The sequence below is a fragment of the Sander lucioperca genome, chromosome 18, assembly GCF_008315115.2.
Source record: "Sander lucioperca isolate FBNREF2018 chromosome 18, SLUC_FBN_1.2, whole genome shotgun sequence".
Taxonomy (NCBI): domain Eukaryota; kingdom Metazoa; phylum Chordata; class Actinopteri; order Perciformes; family Percidae; genus Sander; species Sander lucioperca.
The window spans coordinates 24,770,452-24,794,935 of record NC_050190.1 but is presented as its reverse complement, the minus strand read 5'-3'; the positions used below and the strand labels follow the sequence as shown (position 1 = coordinate 24,794,935).

Below are 24,484 nucleotides of genomic sequence, written 5' to 3'. Positions count from 1 at the left end.
TTTGTATGATATCTGCGAGGAGAGTCAGTGTTGGTCTCTTTAATATCCAGCATGAACACAATACGGATAATAAACAGTAGTGGTTATGGTTAATCATGACACTACAGAAGAGACAGCACTGTAAAATAAAAATAAAAAAATCATCTTTGGACTATTGGTGGTTAAGGCATATTTAAAATCACTATCAATATTTGTGTTAGACAAATAGTTTTCAAATGACATAGATCAAATGTACTTCAGAGCAATTACATTTCTTTAATATTACTGCAGCTGTTCATCACTGAGTATCCTGATTCTGTGGAATCACATTAATCACAATCTTTCCCGTGTTCTTGTTGGCCTCCATGTGCCTGTGAGCTTCTGCGATGTCCTCCAGGTTGAATGTGCTATCAATCACTGGCCTCAACGAGGCGGGCTGTTCTGAGAAACACGGTAACACTCTGTGTGAGAAAGCCATCACCAGGTCTGCTTTGTACTGTGAAAAGAAACATGCAAAGCAAGTTACAGACATGTAAATACCAGAGATGTTTCAGCACTGTTGACACGAGTCAGCATGAATTCTCACCTGAAGGCTGCGAGAGCGGAGGAGGCTACAGAGCAAGTGGCCTCGCTTAGAGAGCAGTTTGCCCAGCAGATCTCCCTCAACCGCCCTGCCTCCCATGGTGCCGTACAGCACCCACCTGCCGTCGGTGGCTAAGGAGCTCACATTTTGCTCCCAGTTACACCCACCAATGCAGTCAAGGATGATGTTTGCTCCCTTGCCTGTGAAAAAACAGTAATTAGTGACACAACTGAGTTGAGCAGGATATTTAATCTGCATTTGACCCTTAACTCTGACTCTTTATTTGGTGTTATTTTAATTCTCATCAGTGATATACCCATATGTAACATTAATTATTTGAAACATAATCATTATGTCTGGTGGTATTCTGTATTTTTCTTACTGTCAGACTATTGAAAAGAACAAAACCAACAATGAATTGATCTTTAACAGTAAGTAGTATCTGTGTAGTCAAAGTCTGATATTTATTCCTCTTTACCCCAGTGCTCCATTGTTGTTCAAGAACTACTGAATACACACCAATGAGCCACATTGTTATATTGGACGAAATGTTCCTTCATTATGAACTCTGGTGCTGTTTATTTTGACTCATTCCCAAATACACAGTCCTTTTGCCGGTAATACTTACTCGAGCACCAAATGTGTATTAATCCACAGCTGAAAATAGTCCCCAACAAATGCACAATTTCCTCCTGTTTGAGTAAAGTTTAATAAAAACTACAATGCCCAGGTGTTTTAGGGAACTACATAGCTTTTTAAAAAATAAATTAAACTCTATATTTGTGACTTTGAGAGAGAGAGAGAGAGAGAGAGAGAGAGAGAGAGAGAGAGAGAGAGAGAGAGAGAGAGAGAGAGAGACTTTTTAAACATGTCTTTGCTCACCAAATAGTCTCTGGTGTTCATTTCCATAACAAAAAGAACTACTAGTTACGGCTGCACAGAAAATCCAATGAAAAGTGTATAACACTGACATATTGTGTGGGATCACTGCAATAAGAACAATACAACAATATTACAATTAATGATTAGCAGAAGAGAATATTAGCCCTGTCTTTTGCAGCATAGTGAACCGTCTACACAGCTACACAATTCACCTCCTGTGAAGTCATGAACTCCCTGCGCAAAGCTCTCTTCTTTGTAATTAAACCCAGCTGCTGCTCCCAGATTCTCAGCCATCTTGAGTTTTTCTGGGCTCCCTGCAGTAACGACGGGCACGGCACCAAACAGACGAACCAGCTGAATAGCAGCTGTTCCCACTCCGCTGGCTCCAGCATGAGCCAGCACTACTTCACCCTCCTTCACCTGAGCTGTGGCAGAGAAGACAGGTGGCAACAAGAATGTAATATACAGTATTTAATATTTCCCCCCTTGTTAATTATAGAGAGAGGGAACAGGCAGGGAAAAGGTTGTATAAAGTGAAGTGGTAACTAATAGAACATAATACTTTACCATCTTTAATTGTTGTGATAAACTTGTAGTTTCAGATAATGTATTGCACTAGTTTTAACCACATGAGTACGTTTACATGCACGTCAATATTCCGCTATTATTCCGAATTTGATACAGGTCATGTAAACAGCATATTCCGAATAAGGCCTTTTTTTCGAATATAGCATTTTCAGATTAAGACGTGGGATATTCTGGTATTATTTGGGTTATAGAGGCATTCTTTGGACATGTATGCATTGCATTCGGAATATGCGTCTCAATCAGGGTTTTTTACCGCAGTTTATGGCCTCTTGCCTGTTTACGGCTTATGGTCAGCTCTGTGCGTTGCTATGGTTGCTGTACACAAATCAACCAGCCAAGAATTTGCAAAGCTGCAGTCCCGAAAAGAAGGTGAAACACAGCTACCTTTAAACATTATCAAAGACTTGGATATCAACAGGTTTTTGGATATGCGCACACATCGCCAGGACCGTAGCACAAAATGCTGGGCCCTGTAGAAAGGCATTTTCTATGGGCCCCTCCCCGCATCCACAGCTATTCTTTCTAGCATCTTTTTGGGCCCTCCTCACATGAGGGCCCTGGGTACTCAGTCCCCTTTTTCCCCCCAGTCCGATGCCCCTGCACATCGCTACATCGACCTTTTCGAGAAGCTAGTTGAAGGAATGAGAGGGACGCTGTGTTTGCACGGTCCGACAAGTCCGCCAATGCTGGTAAACTTTGAAAAAAATCGTATTTTGCACAGCTACGTGTAAACGGGAATATTAGTGGAATATTCACTTTCATTAGCCATGGAAATAGCTTAGTCGGAATATTGTCTTTTTCGGAATAAGGGCAAAACACTGAATATTATGTGCGTGTAAACGTAGTCAGTGAGATGGCATATTTTTGTACCTATGAAAACCAGCAGCTGAAAAGCAGTGAGCCAGGCCTCTGGGATAGCAGCAGCCTGGCAGAGAGTGAGATTAGGGGGAATGAGCATGAGAAGCTCCTCGGGCACAGAAACATATTCTGCATATCCTCCTCCAGAGAGCAAGGCCATGACCCTGTCATCTGGCCTCCAGTCTCCTTTCACCCCTGGGCCCAGAGTATCCACAGTCCCAGCCACCTCCAGGCCTATGATGTCACTCTCACCTGGAGGAGGAGGGTACAGTCCTCGTCTCTGTGGAAAACAGAAAAATATGATTGCACTTGACTTAGTTGTAATTGTTTCAAAATATAAAAACGTTGACAAGTCACATGAAGTTAAATAACCACATTTAGCAGGACAATTAAGCACAGAGACTGTAGTAAACTTATGCTTTGTAAGAATTGCATTATACCTGCAGTAAGTCTGCCCTGTTGAGGGCAGTTGCATGAACTTTAATCAGGACTTCTCCACCTTTGGGCTGAGGTCTCGAGACAGTTCGCAGCAGCAAATTCTCTGGTCCTCCTGGTACGTCAACACACACTGCACGCATCATATTGGCAAAGCTAGAGCAACACTTGTGCCAGGCCTGTAAAGGGAAAATAGAAAATATATAGAAAAATATGTTTTAAATACTAAAATGTTGTGATGAAACAAATGCTTGCCTTGTTGGCATAAAGCTGGTTGACAACTGAAGCAATATAACCTATAGTCATTTTTTACAAGCAATTTTTATTTTGGCTGTAGACACTCACTGTCTGGTAGGTGTTTCTGATGAAAAATCTTCCAGTGTGCAGGATGTGATGCATTTATAGCATCAGCAGTGGCAACTGTGATTTGATAAAAGCAAAAGTAGGCAGGAATTATCAACCGCAACCATACTTGAACAGATCGAGAGCATCAATTCTTCAACTTGTGCTGCGTTCTATTTACCTCGCAACTCGTTTTTTACAAGGTCAAAGTCGTAAACACGCCCCCTGACCTCGTATTTACGAGCTCGGAACTCGTACAACCTCGCAGTAGTGCGAGTTCAAAATCCAACATGGCTGCCCCCTGTATCAACAGTTGTGAAAGCTGCAGTAACATAAAGTTATAAGCACTTATGTCTTATTTGTGTCTCACTAAATCAGTCGTTCACACAGGCATGTCCAACTTCTATCTGACATGTTGTTACGTTGTTTGCATGCACAAAAAATGGCGTAATGCGCTGTTATCAACTGGTTGCTAACAATAGCTAACCGGGCTAGAGCTAATGAAAATAACGAAAATCCGACTTTTAAATAGAACGCATTCAACTCGGGTATGACGTCATTCCCAGTTGCAGCTTCCGAGTTCCGAGGTAAATAGAACACAGCATTGCGCTACTGCGAGGTTGTACAATCCAAGCTCGTAAATACGAGGTCAGGGGCTGTGTTTACGACTTTGACCTCGTAAAAAACGAGTTCCATGGTAAATAGAACGCTGCATTACACCGTTTAGCGTTAGCTGTCAGCATTGTAACCGTGTTTAATCTAGCTACTAGCTAGCGGTAGGCTAACGTTAGCTGCTGTCGAGTATAGTGTTAACTAGCGTCACGTGCAGCGATGTTTCTTTTGCCTGTAACGTCTGTTTCAGAGCATCAGAGAGAAGTGCAGACATATCAGTGGCACCAACAGGATGTGTTACGAGGAAGTACGGCAAAATAGTAGCCTGTTAGGCACGACGCAAAGCTGAGTGAAGTAAAAATAAATTAATAAATGGCGGCATGTGCTTAATATGATTAAAAAAATTAACGCATTATGCTTGGCCCTTAATCGCATCGCGATTAATGCGTTAATGCTGACAGCCCTAATCCTTATTTATAATAACTAAGTGATCCCTGGGAAATGGAGGGATGGACTGAAAATGCACATCTGTTTATATATCCCATATTATGAAAAAAAATCTTTCTGCACATTTTCCTTCATCTTAAAAACCACAAGAACACAAATAATGTCACAAAAACGTGTCATTGCCATGCAGATAGTTTGATTCTTTTTGACCATATTTTGACATATCTGTCTCTGCCATTTCTGGAGAAACCTCAGTAAGCTAATTTATTTGAGAGAGAAAAAATCACCCGTGTTACCGACAAGAATATATGTGATTATGAAAATAATTTTGTGTGTAGTGTAGTTCCTCTTTAAGTGAAATCTCATCAAATCTGCATGGGCACACATAGCCACAACTTTCTGCAAAGCTAAATGAGGTCATAAAAAATCTGTTGTTTTTGTAGGTATTATTTTATAATATATATTATTTCATAATTTAGGTAAAACACCTTTAAAGCGTGGACATGAAAAAAAAAACATCAGTGAATTATGGGCCATTTTGCTTTCCATACAGGTGCAAATCATAAACATGTAGCTAGCTAGCTCAGTTAGCTTCACTGTGTAGTGAACATGGGTGTAAATAATAACAAAACTATTAAGGAGAAGAAGCAGTGGGAAAAAGGAAGAAGAGAGAAGAGAAACCAGTTGTAATAGTAAAGTAGTTCAGTATTGATATGACGGAGGGTCAGTGAACTTCCATCATTACAGTAATGAGAAATGTCAAAACTTTCCAGCCTTTAAGACTAAAGAATCTTCGATTAAAGTGTCTAAAGTGGTACCGCTAGATAGCCTACAACAGTTTGATTAAGTTGCAATAAAGCCACCAGTTCGAAGAAGAAAATGCAGCAGTTTATAGTTAAGGATAGCTGCTTATTTGACAGTGAATCAATCTGCTACCTTTTAAATTGTGATAAAGCATTAATAACGTAAACTTACCAGACAGCGATGTCAACAGTTGATCAACTCTGAGATGACTGTGTGAGGTTTTTGGAAGTGTAGTTGTGCCATCGTCCAGGCTGGGCTCCGGTTTGGCGCGGGAGGGATCAAACCAGCAAAGGGGCCGGCTGTCTGTCTTCCATATGACGAGGCATTTTTTAAAGGAATACTGAACAAGAAAAGCTGGTTTTCATTAGGGCTATTAATGTACTTAAATGTGACTGTTTTCTGGCAAAATATGTAGAAGGGAAATGATGGGATTCATCCTCTATATCAGATCCTGGCAGTGTGGAGAACGGGGCTGCCACTAAAGTTATATCTTTCACTTTTGATTATAAATTATTTTCTCCATTTATCCTTTGATTCTATTCAACGTCAGCTAACAGTACAAAATGCCCATTAGTTCCCAGAGCTAACGTCAACTTCTTCAAATCTCTAATTTGGTTCAACAGTCCCAAAGAGTTTCAGTTTATTATCACAGAAGACAAAGAAAACAAGGAGATATTCACATTTAAGAAGCTGGAACCAGACTTGTTTTTGTCAAAATAGTTGCTGATGAATTTTCTGTTGAACAAGTAATCGATTGTGAATTGTTCTTTCAGCAGAGAATAGACACCATGTAGATCAACATGTAGGAAGATCAAATTAAACAAGTACAACTGAACAGTTAAATTAATAACAAGAAAAACATTGTAAATTTGGGTTAGGGTTGTCTAAGTTAACATTTTGTGACCTCAGTATTGCTAAAATCCTTGAAAGGTATGATTAAAAATATTCCAGCACTATCTAAAATATAACTTATCAGTGAAAAATCATGTGAGAAAGTCGTAGCATTATTCCCCAAAGTACTAGCTGCATAAAATTAGACAAAACATGATCTCGAAGTACCTTGCACAAAGGGAGTCATTGTTATTGTGCAAGAAGCCCCGTGACTGCACTCAAGGGGCATCTTGAAATGTAATCTCTTTAAACAATGTGACAGTACACAATGACCAACAATCCCATCCACTTTACTTCAAATATAATAGGCGATTATATTACATACGCTGAGACAGCCATAGCAGCAAACACACCTGTTTAACACAGCACTCTGGGGAACAGAAATCAGGTAAGAAAACAACATCCTTAGCTTTAACAGAATAAGTAAATGAATTAGGGAAATCGCTGGTTAAAAAAACCACAATATTTCTCCCTCTAGCCCTCTTGTATATAATGGATCAAAGCTTCAGAAGAGCTAGTGTGCTGCAGAGAGATCTGAAAGTGTTGAACCAAAAGGAGGACAGGGATCTCCAGCATAAACTGAACATGTTGGACAAACAGTACCGGTACACTCGCAAGATGCTTCAGCAAAGAAGAGAGTCGCTGATAAATAAACAGAGAAGGGTAGTGATGGTAAAAGTGGTTGAGCCTAAAGCGACAGTCAACATCGCTATGAAAGAAATCAGAGAGCACAAATTTCAAACATCTGATGGCAGAAGATCGTACTCCAGCACGTCCCAGTATCCCAACAAAGGATGTGAACTGGTGGAGCCGAGTCGCTCGACATCAGCACCGCCTCCGTCAGTCAAACCCACGAGCCCGGTGAGACGCAGAGGCTACATCCAGAGCAGCGTGTCTCTCATGCAGATGAAAAACATTGCAACTATTGACTCAATATCCGAAAAGGAGCTGGCCAGGCAACAGCAGAAAGCCCGAGAGGAAATGGAGAGGCTGAGACAGTTTCAGAGGGAAACTTTACACAAGAGGGTGGCAGCGTTTATAGAAATTCTCAAGGAAAAAGGCAACATGGAAATACATGTGAAACCTCCATAGAGGAACTCGGAATTTTAGAGTCTACTCAGTTTCATACCTCTACATTTGCAACATCAAGAAGAAAAAAGGTATAACTACTGTAGCAGCGTTTTATTATAAACAATGAGAATGTACATACTTTGTTTAATAAAAATGTAGAAAAGTTTAATTATATATTTCGGAAATAAATTACACAATATCCCCCATCTTCTTCATGGTTATCAAAGCTTTGTGCACAGGAGTCTCCATGAGAAGGCTGCCGTTTTTCTTCCACTGTGGAGAATCAGGAAGCCCCTTGTCTGCAGAAAAACAAACAAATGCAAATATAACAAGGAAATGTAAGTTCATAAAATCACATTTGTTAGAAGTATCTACATTTGAATATGTAAAGTTTGATTATTCCTGTACAGACACTGATGCATTTTGATGTATTTCATACATGCCTTCCGTCCGGCCCAGCAAATCAATTTATAATTTTATTGTGAACTACCTTATTGAACAAACTAACTAGTTTTTTTTTTTTTTAATTCATCCTCTTACTCGCCTAAATGCTGATGTGTGTGTGTTTTTTTTTCAAATTTTAATGAAATAATTGACTAATTGTGTGAGCTCTAGTGTGATGTTCTAAAGAAGAATGCCAGCAACCAGTGGTTGTAGTGAAACTACTGAGACATACAGAGGCTTACATGAAGCACAGGCATATATTGTATTATGGATTATATACAGATCCATAGCCATCTGCTTTGAGGAACTTCTGCAGTATAAAAATCCTACCTTCACATTCAAAGTGGACTCGTGTGGGAAGACATCTGGTGTGGTCAGTGTACTCCAGCGAGCAGAGAACAGCCGTCTTCTCTCTCGGCACCGTGAACATCAGCACCAGTAACGAACACAAAGCATTACTCTCCATCACTTGCACAGACTTATGGAGTTCCTTTAAACAAGCAGGAAGACAGGGTCAGTGTGTTATTTTACCAGAACAAATGGGAAAAAAAACTACATTATAGTTCCTCTTCCTATAAGAGATTAGCAAGTGAAATATTTAATTTCTGGCTCTTGATTTATTAGAATTTTTGCAGATATGTGCAAAAATCACTGCAGGTGTTATTAGGTTGATATATTTGTGGGTCAATTATATTATACATCATAATATATTTGCTTTATAACCAGTATGTTGTCAGAATTACAAAAAGAAACTGTGTGACAAATGCTTTATAGGCTGCAAAATGTACAAAATGCCCAAAGATATTACGTTTACTATTATAGATTACTATGAAAGCCATCAAATATTAACATTGGAAACATAGAACCAAGAAAGTTTGGGTATTTTTGCTTTAAACTGATTAATCAATTAGTTTGATTATTAAAACTGTTGCCAATTATTTCTACGGATTGACTTATCAATTAATTTTTCTACCTCTCATACAATAAAGCTATTGTATAAAATAAATAAAAACATTTATATTTACTGTTACTCTCAGCTTTACTAATAAATTCTACTGTTCAACAGTCATATGTCCTGCCTCTGTGCATTCTTTGTCACTACTCAGACTAATCTGAGTGAACTTGGCCAAAAATTTATATTTTATTATTAGAAAATGTATCATCTGACATTAGTATCTGGTGTTTTTTTTAAAACTCTTAATATTGATAATGACACACACACACACACACACACACACACACCTTAACAAGCTTAAACTGCTGCTTGCGAGCGGCGAAGGCATTGAGATGTTGGCTGAGGGGGTCTAGAAGAGTCCTTATGTCTGTCTGCATGTTGCTCTGCTCAGCCAGGCTCTTTAATGGAATGAACGGGGGAATGTTATCACGACTGATCCTCAGAGTTGGCTTCAGGTCCATCTCCAGGTTGTAGTTTTCTAAGTAGACGCCGTTGTAGGCCGTTGTCAAAGATATGCACAATCCTTTACCTTTACGGGTCTTTATGATGTTGTACCCACCTGAATGACATCAAGAGGGACAATTAAGACATATTGATAAAGAATCTGAGATATATATATTATATACAGTATGGGACATACACATTTTTATAAATATATAATTGGATGCCATCAATTTAAACATCTCACTATCAAATACATAATAAATGGGTGAATGACATGAGTACCAATGATGTCATGTGCATGCAGGAGGTCTTTCAGTTGTGTGTGTCTGGCCATCAACCGCAGTAGTTGTGAGTTGTCAGAGTCTTCAGCCATTTCCTCCTCCTCTTCTTCATGTGTGCGCTGTTTGTCCATAGATGCCCTGAGTTTCTGGAGACTCTGTGGCAGGACGGTGTAACCAGCACCAACAAGAAAACACAACAAGTGCAACATTATAAATACAGTTAAGGGATACACAGTGTGACTTTTTTTTTTGAGATCCTTCAAATCTTCAGTGATCCAAGAAGTATTTGGATCCTTTACGTAAGTAAAAGTACTAATGCCACACTGTGGAAATACTGTGACTTCTGTGAGCAATGTGTCACCTTGTGTGTCTCTATCTCTGCCTTCAGCTGGTCTCTCTGGGTCATCAGCGCTTCAGCTTTAGCCTTCAGCTCCTTCACACGACTCGGCTGCTGAGGTTGAGTTTTACGGCTTCTTGCCTGAACTTCTAGCAGACTCAGGTGACTCAAAACACCTGCGAAAAAGGGAAACACTTATACTGGATGAACGAGAGAAGTGAACGTTGTTATTAGGCTCATAAACTGTGGGGGCTATGTTTGCTAACAGCTAGCATTAAGCTAACGGGTCATCAAAACAAACTACTCCCAGCCATCTGTATCGGCCATACAACACCGGCAAACTAGCGTTACACGACCTACGTTACCTTTCGTAGACGCTCCATCCATGCTTCGCAAGTCTTTTTCTTTATTTTGTGTTGCTTCCCAGATGAAAATATTCAGTACAAGTTGCGGCTTTTTTTTTTGATTTTGGCGGCGGCTGCGTCACCATTTGTAGCCACGCCCCCAGTTTCAACCCCCGGAAGAGATTTCAAAACAACCACATGTAGCATGGGCAGAGAGATTAGCCTGGTGGTAGGTTCATTTAACGCTTTGTGAACACAACAAAAGATATGAAAAACATGACAGTTAATCTTATAGAGAATGAGCGTATTGTATTGGCTGCAGTTCTTGTTTTTAGCCGTAAAGAAGTTGCTTTAACTAACGTAGTGCTCTTGAATGTCTCAGTAAACAGCATGGTTAGTCTAACCCGGATTACAACATGTGTTAAGGTGAGTCTGTCTCATGTTATTTCATTTGTTCGTATATTTCTCACTACATTTTCTCAAATGAGAGGATTTCTGGTTGTATATCACTATTAGCTGAGTATATTGGGGGTTTGGGCTGTTGTTCAGACAAAACAAGACATTTGTCAAATTAGACTCTGGGAAATTGCAAAGGGTATTTTTCACTATTGATTAAATATGTTTTTTTTTATATGGGGAAAGACAAATAACAATAACGGCATAATTTGAGTTAAAATCAATTTAAAATCCATTTTCCTGTCTGTATAGTGGACATTTTTTTAAATGTACCCCTATTTGCTTGACCTTCAAACTCCTCAGAGAGTGCTTGCTGCTGCTTGTCTTTGTGGTGCAGTATCTTGCAGTATAAACTAGGCAGTAGATGGCAGAGTAGCAGGGCACCTCCCCCCTGAACCTCCCATTTCCAAACCAGTATTTTTGGATCAGCACAAGCAGGGGAAAGTTGACACAAAGGTTGTGTGACCTCGGGTTTGTTCACAGACTGGCGGTTGTCTCGTGTAACAATGCTTTTCAGCTTCAGTTCAGGTTAGGTGACTGCAGTGGTTTAACCTTCTCTCTATCTGTTTGGGAAGGAACAAAAACTGTTCAGGGGAATCCAGTGCATGAAGAGAGTACGTGGGGTGGGGTGTGTAGGTATAGGTTTATTTCTTTGCCAATCAAGTGAAGTGATTTGTTTATGATAAAAATGGTTGGATAGAGTTATACAGCAGGCTACAACATGCCAGGAAAAGCTAATTCACACACACACACACACACACACACACACACACACACACACACACACACACATATATATTTAATCAGTGTTTTCTTCCTTCAAGGCTCCTGGACTCTCCTGACTGATGGGTGTGGACAAAGGCGCTTCTCATCTGACTGACTGTGCGTCTGCAGGAGAACTTCTCCGACTGCAACCCAGACTTGAAGACAATCAACATGGACCCGTCCTACCAGAAGCACTTTGCGGTTGCTGACTATGTGATATTTGCAGTCCTGCTTGCTGCCTCTATGGGCATCGGGCTATACCATGCTCTTTCAGGCGGACGTCAGCGCACCACCCAGGAGTTCTTGATGGCAGACAGGAGCATGAGGTGTCTCCCTGTTTCCCTGTCGCTCATCGCCTCATTCCAGTCTGCTGTGGCGATCATAGGCGTACCAGCAGAAATCTACACTCACGGTACTCAGTACTGGTTTATCGGCTGTGCCTATATTCTGGGCCTCCTCATTCCTGCTCATGTTTTCATTCCTGTGTTGTACAGACTGCGGCTTTCCAGCACTTACCAGGTATGCTGTAGCAGTTTTTGATTTAAGAGTTCATAGCATGGTGTGTATCCTTCGTGACCTACAGTTCTCATGTTGTTTTGTTTCACAGTATCTTGAAATGCGCTTCAGCAAAGCAGTGCGCATCTGTGGGACTTTGACCTTCATCTTTCAGACAGTGAGTGCAACATTTCACATAACAAAGTGAGGGTGCACCAATCCCACTTTTTCTCTCCCAATAACAACTCCAATACTTCAACTCAGGCTATCTGCAAGTTCTGAGTACCAATCTGATACCAGTTCTGTTTCTCTCCCAAATTAAACATCTGCATATCTCACTTCATAGAACTAATTGGAATCATTTGTATGTAAGGTAACAAGAGGCAAGGGATTGCCACACTGTTAAAAGCTTAAAGGGGACAACTCACTTTTTCAGTGCTTGTGCATATACATTTGGGTATCTGGAATGCCTGCCAACCAACAAACTGTGAAATAAGACAACCCAGTCAGTTTTTTTGTGGGCTGCCTCGACATGGGATTCAACAAGCCTGAATGGGGAGCCATTCAGATTTGGCCCCCCTTCCTGTGTCACATGCAGGCTCATTAGAATATACCGCCCCCCATGTGACTCTCCTCCCGTGTCTTGAGAACTACCTTTCCAAAGGTGCGCCATATTTTTCAAACAAGGCAATCAGAGCAGACTAGGCTTTTTCATGAGGGGGGCTTAAAGAGACACAAACTGAGTGTTTCAGACAGAGGGTATATACAGGTATATTCAGACAGACAGTATGAGAATACTTTTCTGAACCTTAAAGCATGTAAACATCTTCTAGTAGAAACCGAAATACAAGTATGAACCTGAAAATGAGCATAACATGTCTCCTTTGTGTTGGCTGCCAGCTGTGACTAAAATGCAACTGATAGAGCCACAGAATTTAGACTCAGCGTAAAGGAGTAGTTTGAAATTGTGACAAAATATTTGCTTTCTTTACAAGAGTTAGATGAGAAAATTGGAACTTGCATACATACTCTTACAGCTTCATATCTAGCAGACAGACGAGTGATATCAATCTTTTCATCTCACTCTCAGCAAGAAAGCAAATACACCTATTTCCAAAAATGTCCAACCATTTTCCAAACATGGTAATTATCGCCCTGTTACCAATCCAGTGGATAAGATTGGTGCATCACCATAAAAAAGCCTTGTAAGAGCCATTTTGGTTTATGTTTTTTGTTTGGTTTGGTTTCAACCTCCTGCCAGTTGGGGCAGTAGTGCACTGTTAATTAGATAAGGTATTATAATCAAGAGGTAACTGCACTAAACAGTCCATGAACTGCACACAGGTGTTGCATTGACTGGAGAAGCAAACAGTTTTTTGACTGTGTGGTCCATGTGTGTTATGTTTTTGTTTATGAGTGGAAAGTAGTATAATAGGAGCAAAGCATAAGTATAATAAAAGTTGTTATTGGAAACACTGGACATTTTGGTCATTTACAAAAATGCTGTGGTGGCGTTGTTTTGAAAAGCAAATTTCCCCACACCTTTTCTATGAAGTGCATAGTTTCTGATTTGTCTCTTACTTGCCAGGTTATCTATATGGGACTTTGTGTGTACACCCCTGCCTTTGCACTAAATGCAGGTAAGAAAAGTTCATGTATTTTACTCTCACCTAGTGACTTTGAATTGATGAGATCTGTGGTTCAATGTGTTGCTGTGTTTTCTTTCTTTCCAGTTACTGGATTTGAATTATGGGGAGCAGTGCTGGCCACTGGCCTAGTGTGCACATTGTACACAACAATGGTGAGTTAGTTTGGTTAGTCATTTCCATGCAGCTTAATTTGACATTGTAACATTTAAATGTAAAATGAACTCTTCTTTTTGTGTTTTTGGTATCTTAACAGGCCTAGTATGAGGTGGCATGTCTCTCTTGACAGCTCAGGAGTGACTTTATCCTCCTCTAAAAAAATACAACCCAAAATTCTATAGAATTATAGTTTTCTTTGTCAAAAATGAAATGCTGAATATTTCATCTGAGAAAAGTGTTAAAATGGCTCTGCATGAATGCATTACTACAAAGGATTATCGAGACAGATAGTATTTGAATGAAGAATCTAGAAGAATATATTAGCATGTATTAGATTGATTTCCTATGTGTCTTGTCTGCTCCTGACAGGGTGGTTTGAAGGCTGTCATCTGGACAGACGTCTTCCAGACTGTTGTGATGTTTGCAGGGCAGCTGGCTGTCATCGTGGTGGGAGTGCAGCAGACTGGAGGAGTGTCTGAAGTCTGGAGGAAAGTCCGGGAAGGAAACCGCATCTCCGCTCTCGAGTGAGTCCATACTGTAGCTTGTGTGGGAGAATGACCAGGAGCAGGAATGGATGAAGAAATCTGTACACAAATGCATCATGGGACTCAGTTCTGTAAATGCCAATATCAGTCCTTGACCGAATTCACAGAAACGCTGATTTTCCTTTTCTCGACCATGGAAGGCTTGTATCATGTGGATGTGCTGACAGTTTTGTTGTCATTACTTAGAATTCCTCATGGGGGAGATAGAAGCTATAGCTTTAAGAGTACCGATTTGTTTTAAAGTATTAAAGCATTGTCTCTATATTGTATTTTCTCTCTCGTGTTCAGCCTTAACCCAGATCCTACAGAGAGACACACCTTCTGGACTCTGGGAGTTGGGGGAATCTTTCTCATGCTGTCTCTGTACGGAGTGAACCAGGCTCAGGTCCAAAGATATCTCAGCGCGCGCACAGAGAAAGAGGCTGTCAGGTACGCCGACTGTTGATTTTCACTGTGATGCTAAAGAATGGTCCATTCTGCATCCCTGCATGCTGGCTGTTACAACACGATAGTGTTTCCACCAGTACATTTGCTGTGCAAAATATCTAATGTCAGGTAGGTATATTTCTTGTACGAAATCTTTTGCTGCACAAGTAGTGTGCCCACAAAAACGCAAACTTTATCAACAGAAACTCGGGGGGGAAATACATTACCGTACTGGCTAGAGCCCATTTTTATTGCATATCTTGGTCACAGTTTTTGTTAAAAAAAAAAAGTATCAAAATATGAATTAAAAGCGATCTCTAAAAAGTTCAATGCAAACCACCACAGTAAGGCTGCGTTCACATAGACTGCGGCAATCCTCAGTTGGTGCGGCGAAATTGCAGGTCTTTCCATTAATTTAGGTTGGGGCGGCAGGCGGGAGCCTTACAATAAATGCAGCGGCCTGGGATCGGATTTTCTAGTGTGAATGGGCCCAAATGGGTGTTTAGCAAAATAAATTACCAAAAGAGGAACTTAGAAATGCCTCATTTAAAATGTTTTTTTTTTTTTTTACTTTTTACAACCACTTTTACTACGTTTTCCCCTTACTGCAGGTCTTGCTACATGGTGTTTCCCTCCCTGCAGTTGGCTCTGGCTCTAAGTTGTGTCATGGGACTGGTCATGTTTGCACGTTACTGTGGAGAGGATCACTCTGATAAGCTGGGAACCTCTTCAAAGGATGCAGTGAGTTTCAGGTTTATTTCCCCTTTTTAATGTTGTTATCAACCAAATCTGCTTCTTGTTTCGAGTTATGTAAAAACTCTCCAGGGCACAAAGGTTTAACAGTAGAATTACAGCAGCATGAGTATTTGCCTATTTTATAGTTAGTCCTTCTAACACATTAGGCTCATTATGTAAATGTTCTGTCACCAAGACATTACATTGTCAGGTTTGTTTTCTTTCCAGTGGCTAATAAAGTTACCAAATAACTAATAAACAATGCAAACTAAAGGGTTGTTTGTTTTCAATGTGTTTTCCATAGATGGTGGTTTACTTTGTGATGGACATGCTGCAAGGTCTGCCTGGACTTCCTGGACTGTTTATCGCATGTTTGTTCAGTGCAGCTCTCAGGTACGGGACTTTCCACAGTGTCAGGCTTTTTTTTTTTTTTTGTGTGAGCATCAAAGCTTGTGTACCATTTGTAGGTTGTGTACCTTTCACCATAACTGGGGAAGAGTCGGTAAAGAATCCAATAACACAGGCAACTATTTAGTGGTTCAGTGAACTTTTCACATTTCCAGGAGAACCAGGTGAAGTTATAGGGGTCAGTGACATGGTTTGACTTGAGTTAAAGTTAACTTGAATAAATGTTTTGTTATTGCACTTATTATGTTATGAGGAGAATGTTCTGAGCCCATAGTTTCTGTCCGTTAAACCAAACAACACATATTTAACTAGTTATTGTTCTGTTATGACACCTTTCGGAATTATAAATAAAATGCATTTTATCACAGACTTTTAATCTTAATTCTACTTGTGTATACACCCAGCTAAAACGAATGCAGTCTCATACAACAGCTGCACAGCCACAGCCTCCAAAATGACCATACAGTTGAATCAACACCTTTCTGAAACCATTTCAACCCTAAAACATATAACTATAACCCTCATAAAGGTCGGATTTATTGCATGACTGTTTTGATTATATTATAATCCATTATACATCTTGAATGCAGTTATTCACATCAAATCCATATATTAATTCAACAGTCCTGGTTATCCAGAAAAAGAAAATGTGCAATGCATTCATGTTTGAAGCTTATAAGACAGCTTTTATTCAAATCTGCCTGTTCTCTTCCTGCTCGTCTGTAACTACAGGTATAAAAGAGTTTTTTTTTTGTTTTTTTTATTGCAGTTACTTAAACAAAATGTATTGGTGGTAAGAATGTGTTCAGAAGGTGAATAATAAATTCACATTTTATTGTTACTTCATGTATTTTGAAGATGGCAGTAATAGTAAGTACAGTATATTTTTTTGCTTTTCCTGTGCAGCACCATCTCTTCTGCTTTCAACTCTTTGGCCACTGTGACAATGGAAGACCTCATCAAACCACATTTCCCCACCATGACCGAGGCAAGAGCAACCCTGCTGTCCAAAGTCTTAGGTTAGCTCTCCGAAGCTCTCCGAAACTCGCCAATGCACAATACAGAGCTGCAAAAAAAATAATTATTCTAAAGTTTCAACTTGTGTCTCCTCTATAAGCTATGTCATACGGGCTGCTGTGTCTGGCCATGGCCTATCTCACTCACCTCATGGGGGATTCAGTTCTACAGGTAAGCTCACAGGTGGTCAATGGTCAAATAATAACAGACATATCTCACTAAATATGCAACGACTGTTATTATGTTTGATCTCCAGGTGGCTTTGAAGATCTTTGGGATGGTTGGTGGTCCTATTCTTGGTCTGTTTTGTCTCGGGATGTTTTTCCCGTGGGCCAACTCCACTGTAAGTCAAATCAAGTCAAGTCATCTTTATTTATATAGCACATTTAAAACAATAGAAGTTGACCCAAAGTGTCAAGGCAGATGGTTTAAGATCTGCCTCAATACAGATAAACACCATTACAGAGATAAAAGATACATACCATGCAACAATACAAAAATGTAATACAAAACTGACATGATAAGCCAAAGTCAAGTAAAGAAATGGAAAGAAGGAATCAAATCAGCAATAGATTAAAAAGCAGTCTAGAGAATAAAAAATAAGTCAAGAGGGGACTTGACAGAAGCCAAGCAGCCTTAAACTGAACTAAAAGCGAGTGAAAAAAGGTATGTCTTAAAATTTGATTAAAAATTGTGGAACATGATTTTACGTGGGACGGGAGGCTGTTCCAGAGCCAGGGAGCAGCAACAGAAAAACCTCGGCCACCTTTTGGTTTTGAAGCATGAGAGAGGGGCTGAGAGGAGTTGTTGTGAGGATGACCTGAGTACACAATATGGAGTTAGCAGGTCAGTAATGTATTGTGGAGCTAGTCCATTTAAGGCTTTTAAAAACAAATTTTGAGATTTTAAAATCAATTCTGTATTTCACTGGTAACACTGCAGGTTGAACCTCATCAATGGGATCTGTTGTGAAGTCAGTCATGGGGCAATATACAGTGTAAAATCTTATATAACTGCTATGCTTATTTTGGTCAAAATTATCATGGATTAAAACACGGACGTAATGAAGTAATGGCTACTTGTTGGAATCTTAGAGTAGCTATGAGCTATGCGTTCAACTAATGTCACTTTTCCTTTCCAACTGTTTAGTTCTATTTAATTTTTTAGAGACATGAGCAGTTTAAAGTGTTCAATATTTCAAACAACAAAAAACCAAATCAGAGAAAAATGTGTCTATTTTGCCCCTCGTTCCCACAGGGGTTCAAATGTAGAAAAAGCCGCCTCTTGCTCCTCTTGAGTCTGTAGTTCATGTTTCACATTGAGTACATCATTTACATACTCAGATTCAGCTGTCATTTTGTGACGTTGCCACTAGCGTGACGAATGGCCCTCAGTCTTAGGATTAATTTACCTTGCAAACTTGGTTTTTGAAACTTAATACAACAATGACTTAGGGCCCTGCGGTCTATGTTCTCACGCTCAGGCTAGTCCCTGTGCCAGAGCCGTGTGGGTGGGGATGACAACAGAGACCGTTGGTTGTGCATCAGAGGATATTTGCATAAAGCTTAACACTTTCTCAGCTTATCATTGCATTGTGCCCTCTTCATCTGCAGTGGTTAAATGTCACTGTACGGGATAATTAGCTCCACCAATTCATCTCGGATGTGGCCAACTAATATTTCCAGTAGTAAAACAGTAGTTGATGAAAACGCGTGTAAGTTTACGTTATATTTAGCATGTTTTCTGGAAATTAGTTAAAATGTGCGCTTAATCTGGATAGAAACTCGACTGACTAGCATCCAGTTTTGTCTTTAGGTCTTTAAGTTTGTATGTGCGAACAAGGGGGTTATTCCTGTAATCATTTTGTGACCCTTAAGATCATTTTTGGACCTTGTGTGGGATCCCAACCCCCACATTGGAAACCACTCCTTACAGTTTTTTCATTCCTAATTGTAATCCAATAAGAATCATTCCTATAATAAAGTTATAAAGCTCTTTGTCTACTGAAAGGGGCAGAGTGGCAGAGGCTAACCCCCGTAGCAGGGTGTTGTGATTAAGACAGTTATTGTGACAATATAAACCTTTTGGCAACTTAATTTAGTTAGATAGTTAAATCAATCATCATCCCACCACCTGTATATGTGTTTAAATTGTAGTTTTCCTGTTACCAGGGAGCGTTGGCAGGTCTGGGGGCCGGTCTGGCTTTGGCTTTCTGGGTTGGCATCGGAAGCATCGTCACTCGTAGCTCCAGCACAAGGCCGTTGCCGCCCTGCAGAGCCGTCCTGCTGTCAGACAACATGACTACTGCCATTCACGCTGCACTCCTTAATGTCACTCTGAGGTACGCAGGCAGCACAGTGCTTAGTTTTGACTGTGGTCATTTCGCAAGTTAATCATCTCTTTCTCTGTTCTTTAGCCGACCCTCTGGACTGAAGAGATTTTATTCATTGTCCTACATGTGGTACAGTGCATTCAACTGCTTCACAGTCATTCTAATAGGCCTGATCATCAGCTTCCTCACAGGTGGGCTAGTTCTTACATGTACACATGCTCTCTATGATTTATAATCAATTTTAGTCTTAGCTTTCAAATGTAAAAAAAATATGTTTTCTCTTTAGGCCCTATGAAAGAAGAAGATGTAACACCAGGCACAGTCTATCCCTTGTTAGGGAAACTGCTTTGCTTTCTACCTGAACACCTCAAAAAGAAGCTCTGCTGCGTGACTCCTCTGGGACACACGGTCAGTAAAACAGTGAAGTTTCATTACAGGATGAGCAACACATCTGAAACCCCCTCAGATATAACGATTCCTGCCATGAAATGACTAAACCCACGATTGACTTCCTGTCAGTAGTAATGTTGAGATTTGTCCTCATCAGTCAAAAGTTAGGAGCAATCGTCCACTATTGCAACAAAACATAAGTAAATGTTTACATAAGACCGTAACCGGCAACACACTATAATTTAAAGCCAGATTATAAGCCCGGTTTTGAGTTGAGAGTTTGCAGTGGTCTGCACAAGAAGATATCACCACAAAGACGTTATATCAAACATGTCTGAACTGTTTCAAGTGAAAACTAGCCAAATCTGAACATAATCTTGTAGTTTTAGGTGTTTAATGACTGAACACTGTGCTACAGCTGGACTTGAGCAATGTCTTTTCACAGCGAGTTAGGATTTTAAGAGTTTTAGTTAGCAGCGTGGCAATATGGAATTTTGTACAGATATTCATGGTCTCCAGACCATGTTTGCTAATAACCCTGGTGATCCCCTGACATTTCTTCTTGCGCCATCATGAGGCTGACATGTTGAAATATCTTTCAGTCAGGAATACTCTCGTCATAGTTTTAACCATTTGTTGCAACAAATGGAAATACAGTCATGCTTGGCGCTGATGGCTCCGCTCTGAGGATGCTCCCTGGATTAGCCAAGCAGCATGCTAAGCCAAAGCATGGAGTGCAATGCAGAAAATCCCCAATATAGTATACAAGCGTGGGCCCAAAGCACACCATTAAATAATGGCAACATTGGTGAAGCAGGGATCAGTAAAAGGGAGTCATATTTAAATGGGCCGGGGCCGCCTTGTGTGTGACTGGATAGAATCGATGATTACAGCTGGGGCGAATGACTTCCGTGTCCTGCTGATGATTTGCCGTCAAATTTGCGACAGATATTCAAGATCCCTAAAGGATGGTTTGTAATATGTTTTATATCCCTGGACTTTGCCTTAATCTCCATCATCAGGTCAAAATTTGATTTGCACAAATATTTTGATGACATTCCCATCAGCCTCAGCTGTACTTCATGTTTAGCGCTAATTAGCAAAAGCTAGAATCCGTAACTATGGTCAACATGATGAACACCGTACCTGCTAAACATCAGCATGTTAGCATGAAGCTCTAAGTACTGAATCACAGAAGTGCTAGCATGGCTATAATAGCATCTTTACAGCTCGTAGTTATCACATGCTTCGTCCGTTTAAAGTTCACAGAGACTTGTAGTTTTTAAATCCTAGTTATGAGTAGTTGTTAACATCACTTCATTCTTCTATATTCACCTTTTTAATGATCTTTTTAATTATTCCTTAAGCTCTCAGCACAACAAAGGCCTTCACAAAACAAAGAAAGCAATGGGCTGGCCTTCCCACGAGAGGACAGGACATCACAGGAAGAGACGGACACATTGTTTCCTGAGGCTCACACACCTCTTGTGGAGCATGAAACAACTGTGTGATATCACAGTTGTTTCATGTCCGGCTGGAGAACGGTTAAAAAGTCTTTACACTTAGCACTTGGACTCAAACAATATGTATTTTTATTGCTCTTTTTGTTGGCTTTGCTTTGTGATGAACAATGTCATTTAAATTTGTACTGTCAAATGCTGCAACGAGGTCAAAGCTGAATAATGTCCAGTCAACACAGGGTTGTTTTAAAGCAAATGCTTGACTGTGGCTAAGCCTGTTTTAATTTTACAGAAACAAGTTTAATGTATGCAGTATTTGTCAACTTAAGGTGTATGATTATTCAGTGCGTTACATGCAGTTTAAAAAAACGGTTATATTTGGGTTAAGGTAATACACCAGTTTCGCAAACGCCATGTTAACACCTTACCTGACCTTAGAATCAGAGTTCTCATAACACAGTAAACAGACCTAGATAACCCCTTCAGTAACTGGGCTATTCGTGCATGTATACAACTTAACCGGGGTAAGATCGGGTTACACATCTGCGCATGCTCCGTAGGTTACAACGGCCTTTAAAATGGCGAGTTTTAAAGAAAATTAGAACAAGGCAGGCCTGCTTAGTTCTTTTGGGGAATGATTGTAGAGTTTTACAAATAATGTTTTTTGGCATTTACACTCTAACTGGGACATGTTGGCCTACGATTGGCGGGATTGCTGTGGACAAACGTTAGTTAGCTAACTTAGCTTGCTAATTCCACCCAACACTGGTTACAGAAAATGAGCTGAACAAAGGTGTCAGGCCAGAGCACTGTGCTTCCCTACGCTGTGACAAGTGTGTGAATGAAACATTACATTTTTAATTTTACTAATTTAGTGGCCAGTCGGTGTAATCAAAAAGAGCGCCACCTACTGTACCGGAGGTAGAGTTACTCCTGTCATTCTTCCCAGCTCATGTATACGGGGAGAACTGGCACAGCCCCGTTTTTCACTTAACAGAGGTAAGACCGTACCCTGGTTACTGCTGTGCATGTGAACGCACTAATTGATTCACATTCATTCGGTTCCTTGCGTGTGTGCATGTAAAAAAAACTGCAGTATTGGGGCGATGGTGTGGTTTAAAGCAAATTGACATTTAAAATATTAAAAGGCTAAAATAAGGTTAAAACCTAGGTTGAAAAGAGCCCAGGACTCTGCTAAAAGACTGAACAGGTTCTAAAATCAGTGGTGAGCAGAGTTAAACACAATCTAAGGTTAAAAGTTCACAGGAAATTAATTTCAAATAAAACAAATACAAAACCCAGCCCAGAGTCACGGAAACGTATTATTTCCTCAGTTCCGACGTCCCTCCGACTTGCCAATGGCTGCAGCCTTAACTGGAAGGGGATTAAAAGACTAGGGGGACGTCGCTTCAGTAATAAATCGTAGGAAATGGACTGTATTTATATAGCGCTTTTCTAGTCTCAACGACTACTCAAAGCGCTTTCACAGTACAGGCACCATTCACACACACATTAATACACTGGTGGCCGAGGCTGCCATACAAGGTGCCACCTGCTCACATTCACACACCGAATTGTATTTTTACATTTTTAAACTGTAGGCTATGTCTAATGTATTTGATATCCTAGTCCTGCTTCCTCTGAGTGGCTTTGTCGCTTGTCAGGCCGCCGTTGGAAATAAGAACTTGTTCTTAATGACTTGCCTGTAAAAATAAAAATTGGGAACACATGCCCATCTACTACTCCTCTCCGTCGTCGTCGTCCACTATCCCCTCCAACCTCCCTATAAGCCTTCTTCAGAGCTGCCGTGTCCTCTCTGGCCTCAGAACTCTCCCTCCTCCATACCCCCACCTCACCCGCGTCCCAGGGAACAGTGAACGTAGCGCACAGCAGATCAAACTTGTGGTCGAGCCGAGCCCAGGCCTCTGCAATAGCAGTTAGGGGTGGGGGAAAAAAACGATTTGCGTATGTATCGTAATTTTTTTTTGTGGTGATTTTTAAAATTGATTCTTTTACCCAGAATCAATATTTATGTATTTATATATTTTTTTTTAGCCTTCCTAAATATTTTTTGTTTATCAATACCACTTTGGCTACTACATATGTTTCCAGCAAAACGGAGCGAAAGCAGAAAATGCATGTTGTGTGCTTCTTTACAAATGAAGTCAATGTCTGAGTGACTGACAGACATGTGATGTGCATTCTTTTTAGAAAACAATTTAGTTTTTTTTTTTTTTTAGAAATGTGTCATGACATATTGTCTCTAGAAATGTATTATTCAACTTTTGTTTTTGTTAAAGAAGGAAAAGATCGCAATACTCAATAATACTATGTCGAATCAATACTTCCAGAATCGCAATAAATTATAATCGAAGCGATGTTAGAAAATGCCAACTAGAAATATTTTATACCGATATTGATTCTATACTTGACTATTGTTTAACACTACTGCAGCTGTATGAGATGACCTGTGTGAGATGATAGTGCCTCACTTTTAAGAATGTATGTTTTGTCTGTATTGCAGCTGAAATACTGAAGAAAAAAGTTTTTTTTTTAAAGGATTTAAAGATTATGTACATCTCCTTTGCATTGTTTTGTCCTCTTATTCAAATTTTCTGCAACTGAAAAATAATTTTAATCATAGAAATGCATTTTTAGTAAGTGCCCTATCTTAAAGGGGCACTCCTCTGATTTTACACATGAAAGTAGTGCGTATACGAGTCATGGATAGTACTATTGTACTCTGTAAAATGTATAACAAAGCCTGTGTTACAAAGTTGAGGTGTGAAGTTTAGAATATGTTGGCATTGCAGGATGTGAAGTACATTTACACAAGCTCTGTACTATTCCTAAGTCTTTGCTACTTTACTTCTTATTTTATGCTATTTGAAATGTCTGCACCACTATTTTTTTAGATGGAAATATTGTACTTTTGACTGAATTTATTTGGCAACTAGTCATGTTTCAGATAAAGATATTAAAAACCTATGAGCAAATGAAATACAAAGCATTGTTTGCAGTAATTTAAACCACCCAACGGTATACAACATGGTTGTATAATAATGTAACACTGATACAGCTCATTTTACCTCCCTATTAAGTGCTGTTTTGATGATAATTCTTTAAATAGAATTTTGAATGCAGGACTTCAATGGAGTATTTTATATTGTGGTATTGATACTTTTACTAAAGTATAGCACCTTTCACCACTGAGTGCTTTTAGAACATGAACCATTCTTGGGGTTAATATTTTGGCCTCTGCACCTTTTGATTTTGACTTTTCAGTCATCCTACTTTATGAACGTTTACAAGATAAATGCTTTATGATATATTTTTTGTTTTTTAGAAATGCT

At 39.8% G+C, this 24,484-nt stretch overlaps 4 protein-coding genes across 5 annotated transcripts; 2 read left to right on the top strand and 2 right to left on the bottom strand.

The window, feature by feature from the left end:
• Positions 1–24: 24 nt before the first annotated feature.
• On the bottom strand, positions 25–5,831 carry tp53i3 (tumor protein p53 inducible protein 3). 2 transcript variants are annotated; one of them, XM_031309743.2, is made up of 7 exons: positions 5,702–5,809; positions 3,671–3,745; positions 3,331–3,504; positions 2,903–3,170; positions 1,657–1,869; positions 566–762; positions 25–475 (listed from the first exon to the last, which is right to left on the bottom strand). In XM_031309743.2, the coding sequence occupies exons 2-7, from the start codon at positions 3,722–3,724 to the stop codon at positions 278–280; spliced, it is 1,104 nt and encodes a 367-aa protein (XP_031165603.1). In that variant the 5' UTR covers positions 3,725–3,745; positions 5,702–5,809; the 3' UTR covers positions 25–277. The 2 variants fall into 2 exon arrangements, with proteins under 2 accessions (XP_031165603.1, XP_031165605.1); XM_031309745.2 differs by lacking the exon at positions 3,671–3,745 and having other exon boundaries at positions 5,702–5,831.
• A 110-nt stretch (positions 5,832–5,941) lies between these two features.
• On the top strand, positions 5,942–7,575 carry LOC118493727. The gene is made up of 2 exons (XM_035994562.1): positions 5,942–6,809; positions 6,900–7,575. Exon 2 carries the CDS (start codon positions 6,914–6,916, stop codon positions 7,511–7,513), a length of 600 nt encoding a protein of 199 aa, XP_035850455.1. The 5' UTR covers positions 5,942–6,809; positions 6,900–6,913; the 3' UTR covers positions 7,514–7,575.
• Positions 7,576–7,588: 13 nt separating this feature from the next.
• On the bottom strand, positions 7,589–10,549 carry cenpo (centromere protein O). The gene is made up of 6 exons (XM_031309746.2): positions 10,319–10,549; positions 9,978–10,129; positions 9,618–9,771; positions 9,179–9,450; positions 8,267–8,426; positions 7,589–7,791 (listed from the first exon to the last, which is right to left on the bottom strand). The coding sequence occupies exons 1-6, from the start codon at positions 10,338–10,340 to the stop codon at positions 7,682–7,684; spliced, it is 870 nt and encodes a 289-aa protein (XP_031165606.2). The 5' UTR covers positions 10,341–10,549; the 3' UTR covers positions 7,589–7,681.
• On the top strand, positions 10,508–23,714 carry slc5a6b (solute carrier family 5 member 6). Its single transcript, XM_031309742.2, has 16 exons — positions 10,508–10,723; positions 11,578–12,037; positions 12,126–12,191; positions 13,602–13,653; positions 13,747–13,814; positions 14,188–14,342; positions 14,652–14,792; positions 15,401–15,530; positions 15,829–15,917; positions 16,839–16,951; positions 17,050–17,120; positions 17,206–17,292; positions 19,121–19,290; positions 19,366–19,472; positions 19,568–19,689; positions 21,039–23,714. The coding sequence occupies exons 2-16, from the start codon at positions 11,690–11,692 to the stop codon at positions 21,180–21,182; spliced, it is 1,863 nt and encodes a 620-aa protein (XP_031165602.1). The 5' UTR covers positions 10,508–10,723; positions 11,578–11,689; the 3' UTR covers positions 21,183–23,714.
• Positions 23,715–24,484: the final 770 nt, after the last annotated feature.

Coding starts and splice junctions, on each gene's coding strand:
- tp53i3 (XM_031309743.2), bottom strand. CDS start 3,724: ATGCATCACATCCTGCACACTGGAAGATTTTTCATCAGAAACACCTAC. Junction 1,870..2,902: donor TCAGCTGCTGGTTTTCATAG/GTACAAAAATAT, acceptor TCTCTGCCACAG/CTCAGGTGAAGGAGGGTGAA. Junction 763..1,656: donor AGTTCATGACTTCACAGGAG/GTGAATTGTGTA, acceptor GTTTTTTCACAG/GCAAGGGAGCAAACATCATC.
- LOC118493727 (XM_035994562.1), top strand. CDS start 6,914: ATGGATCAAAGCTTCAGAAGAGCTAGTGTGCTGCAGAGAGATCTGAAA.
- cenpo (XM_031309746.2), bottom strand. CDS start 10,340: ATGGATGGAGCGTCTACGAAAG. Junction 10,130..10,318: donor GGATGGAGCGTCTACGAAAG/GTAACGTAGGTC, acceptor CCTTTTTCGCAG/GTGTTTTGAGTCACCTGAGT. Junction 7,792..8,266: donor AGTCCACTTTGAATGTGAAG/GTAGGATTTTTA, acceptor GTTTTTCTGCAG/ACAAGGGGCTTCCTGATTCT.
- slc5a6b (XM_031309742.2), top strand. CDS start 11,690: ATGGACCCGTCCTACCAGAAGCACTTTGCGGTTGCTGACTATGTGATA. Junction 15,918..16,838: donor TTGTTCAGTGCAGCTCTCAG/GTACGGGACTTT, acceptor TTTCCTGTGCAG/CACCATCTCTTCTGCTTTCA. Junction 19,291..19,365: donor CTCCTTAATGTCACTCTGAG/GTACGCAGGCAG, acceptor TCTGTTCTTTAG/CCGACCCTCTGGACTGAAGA.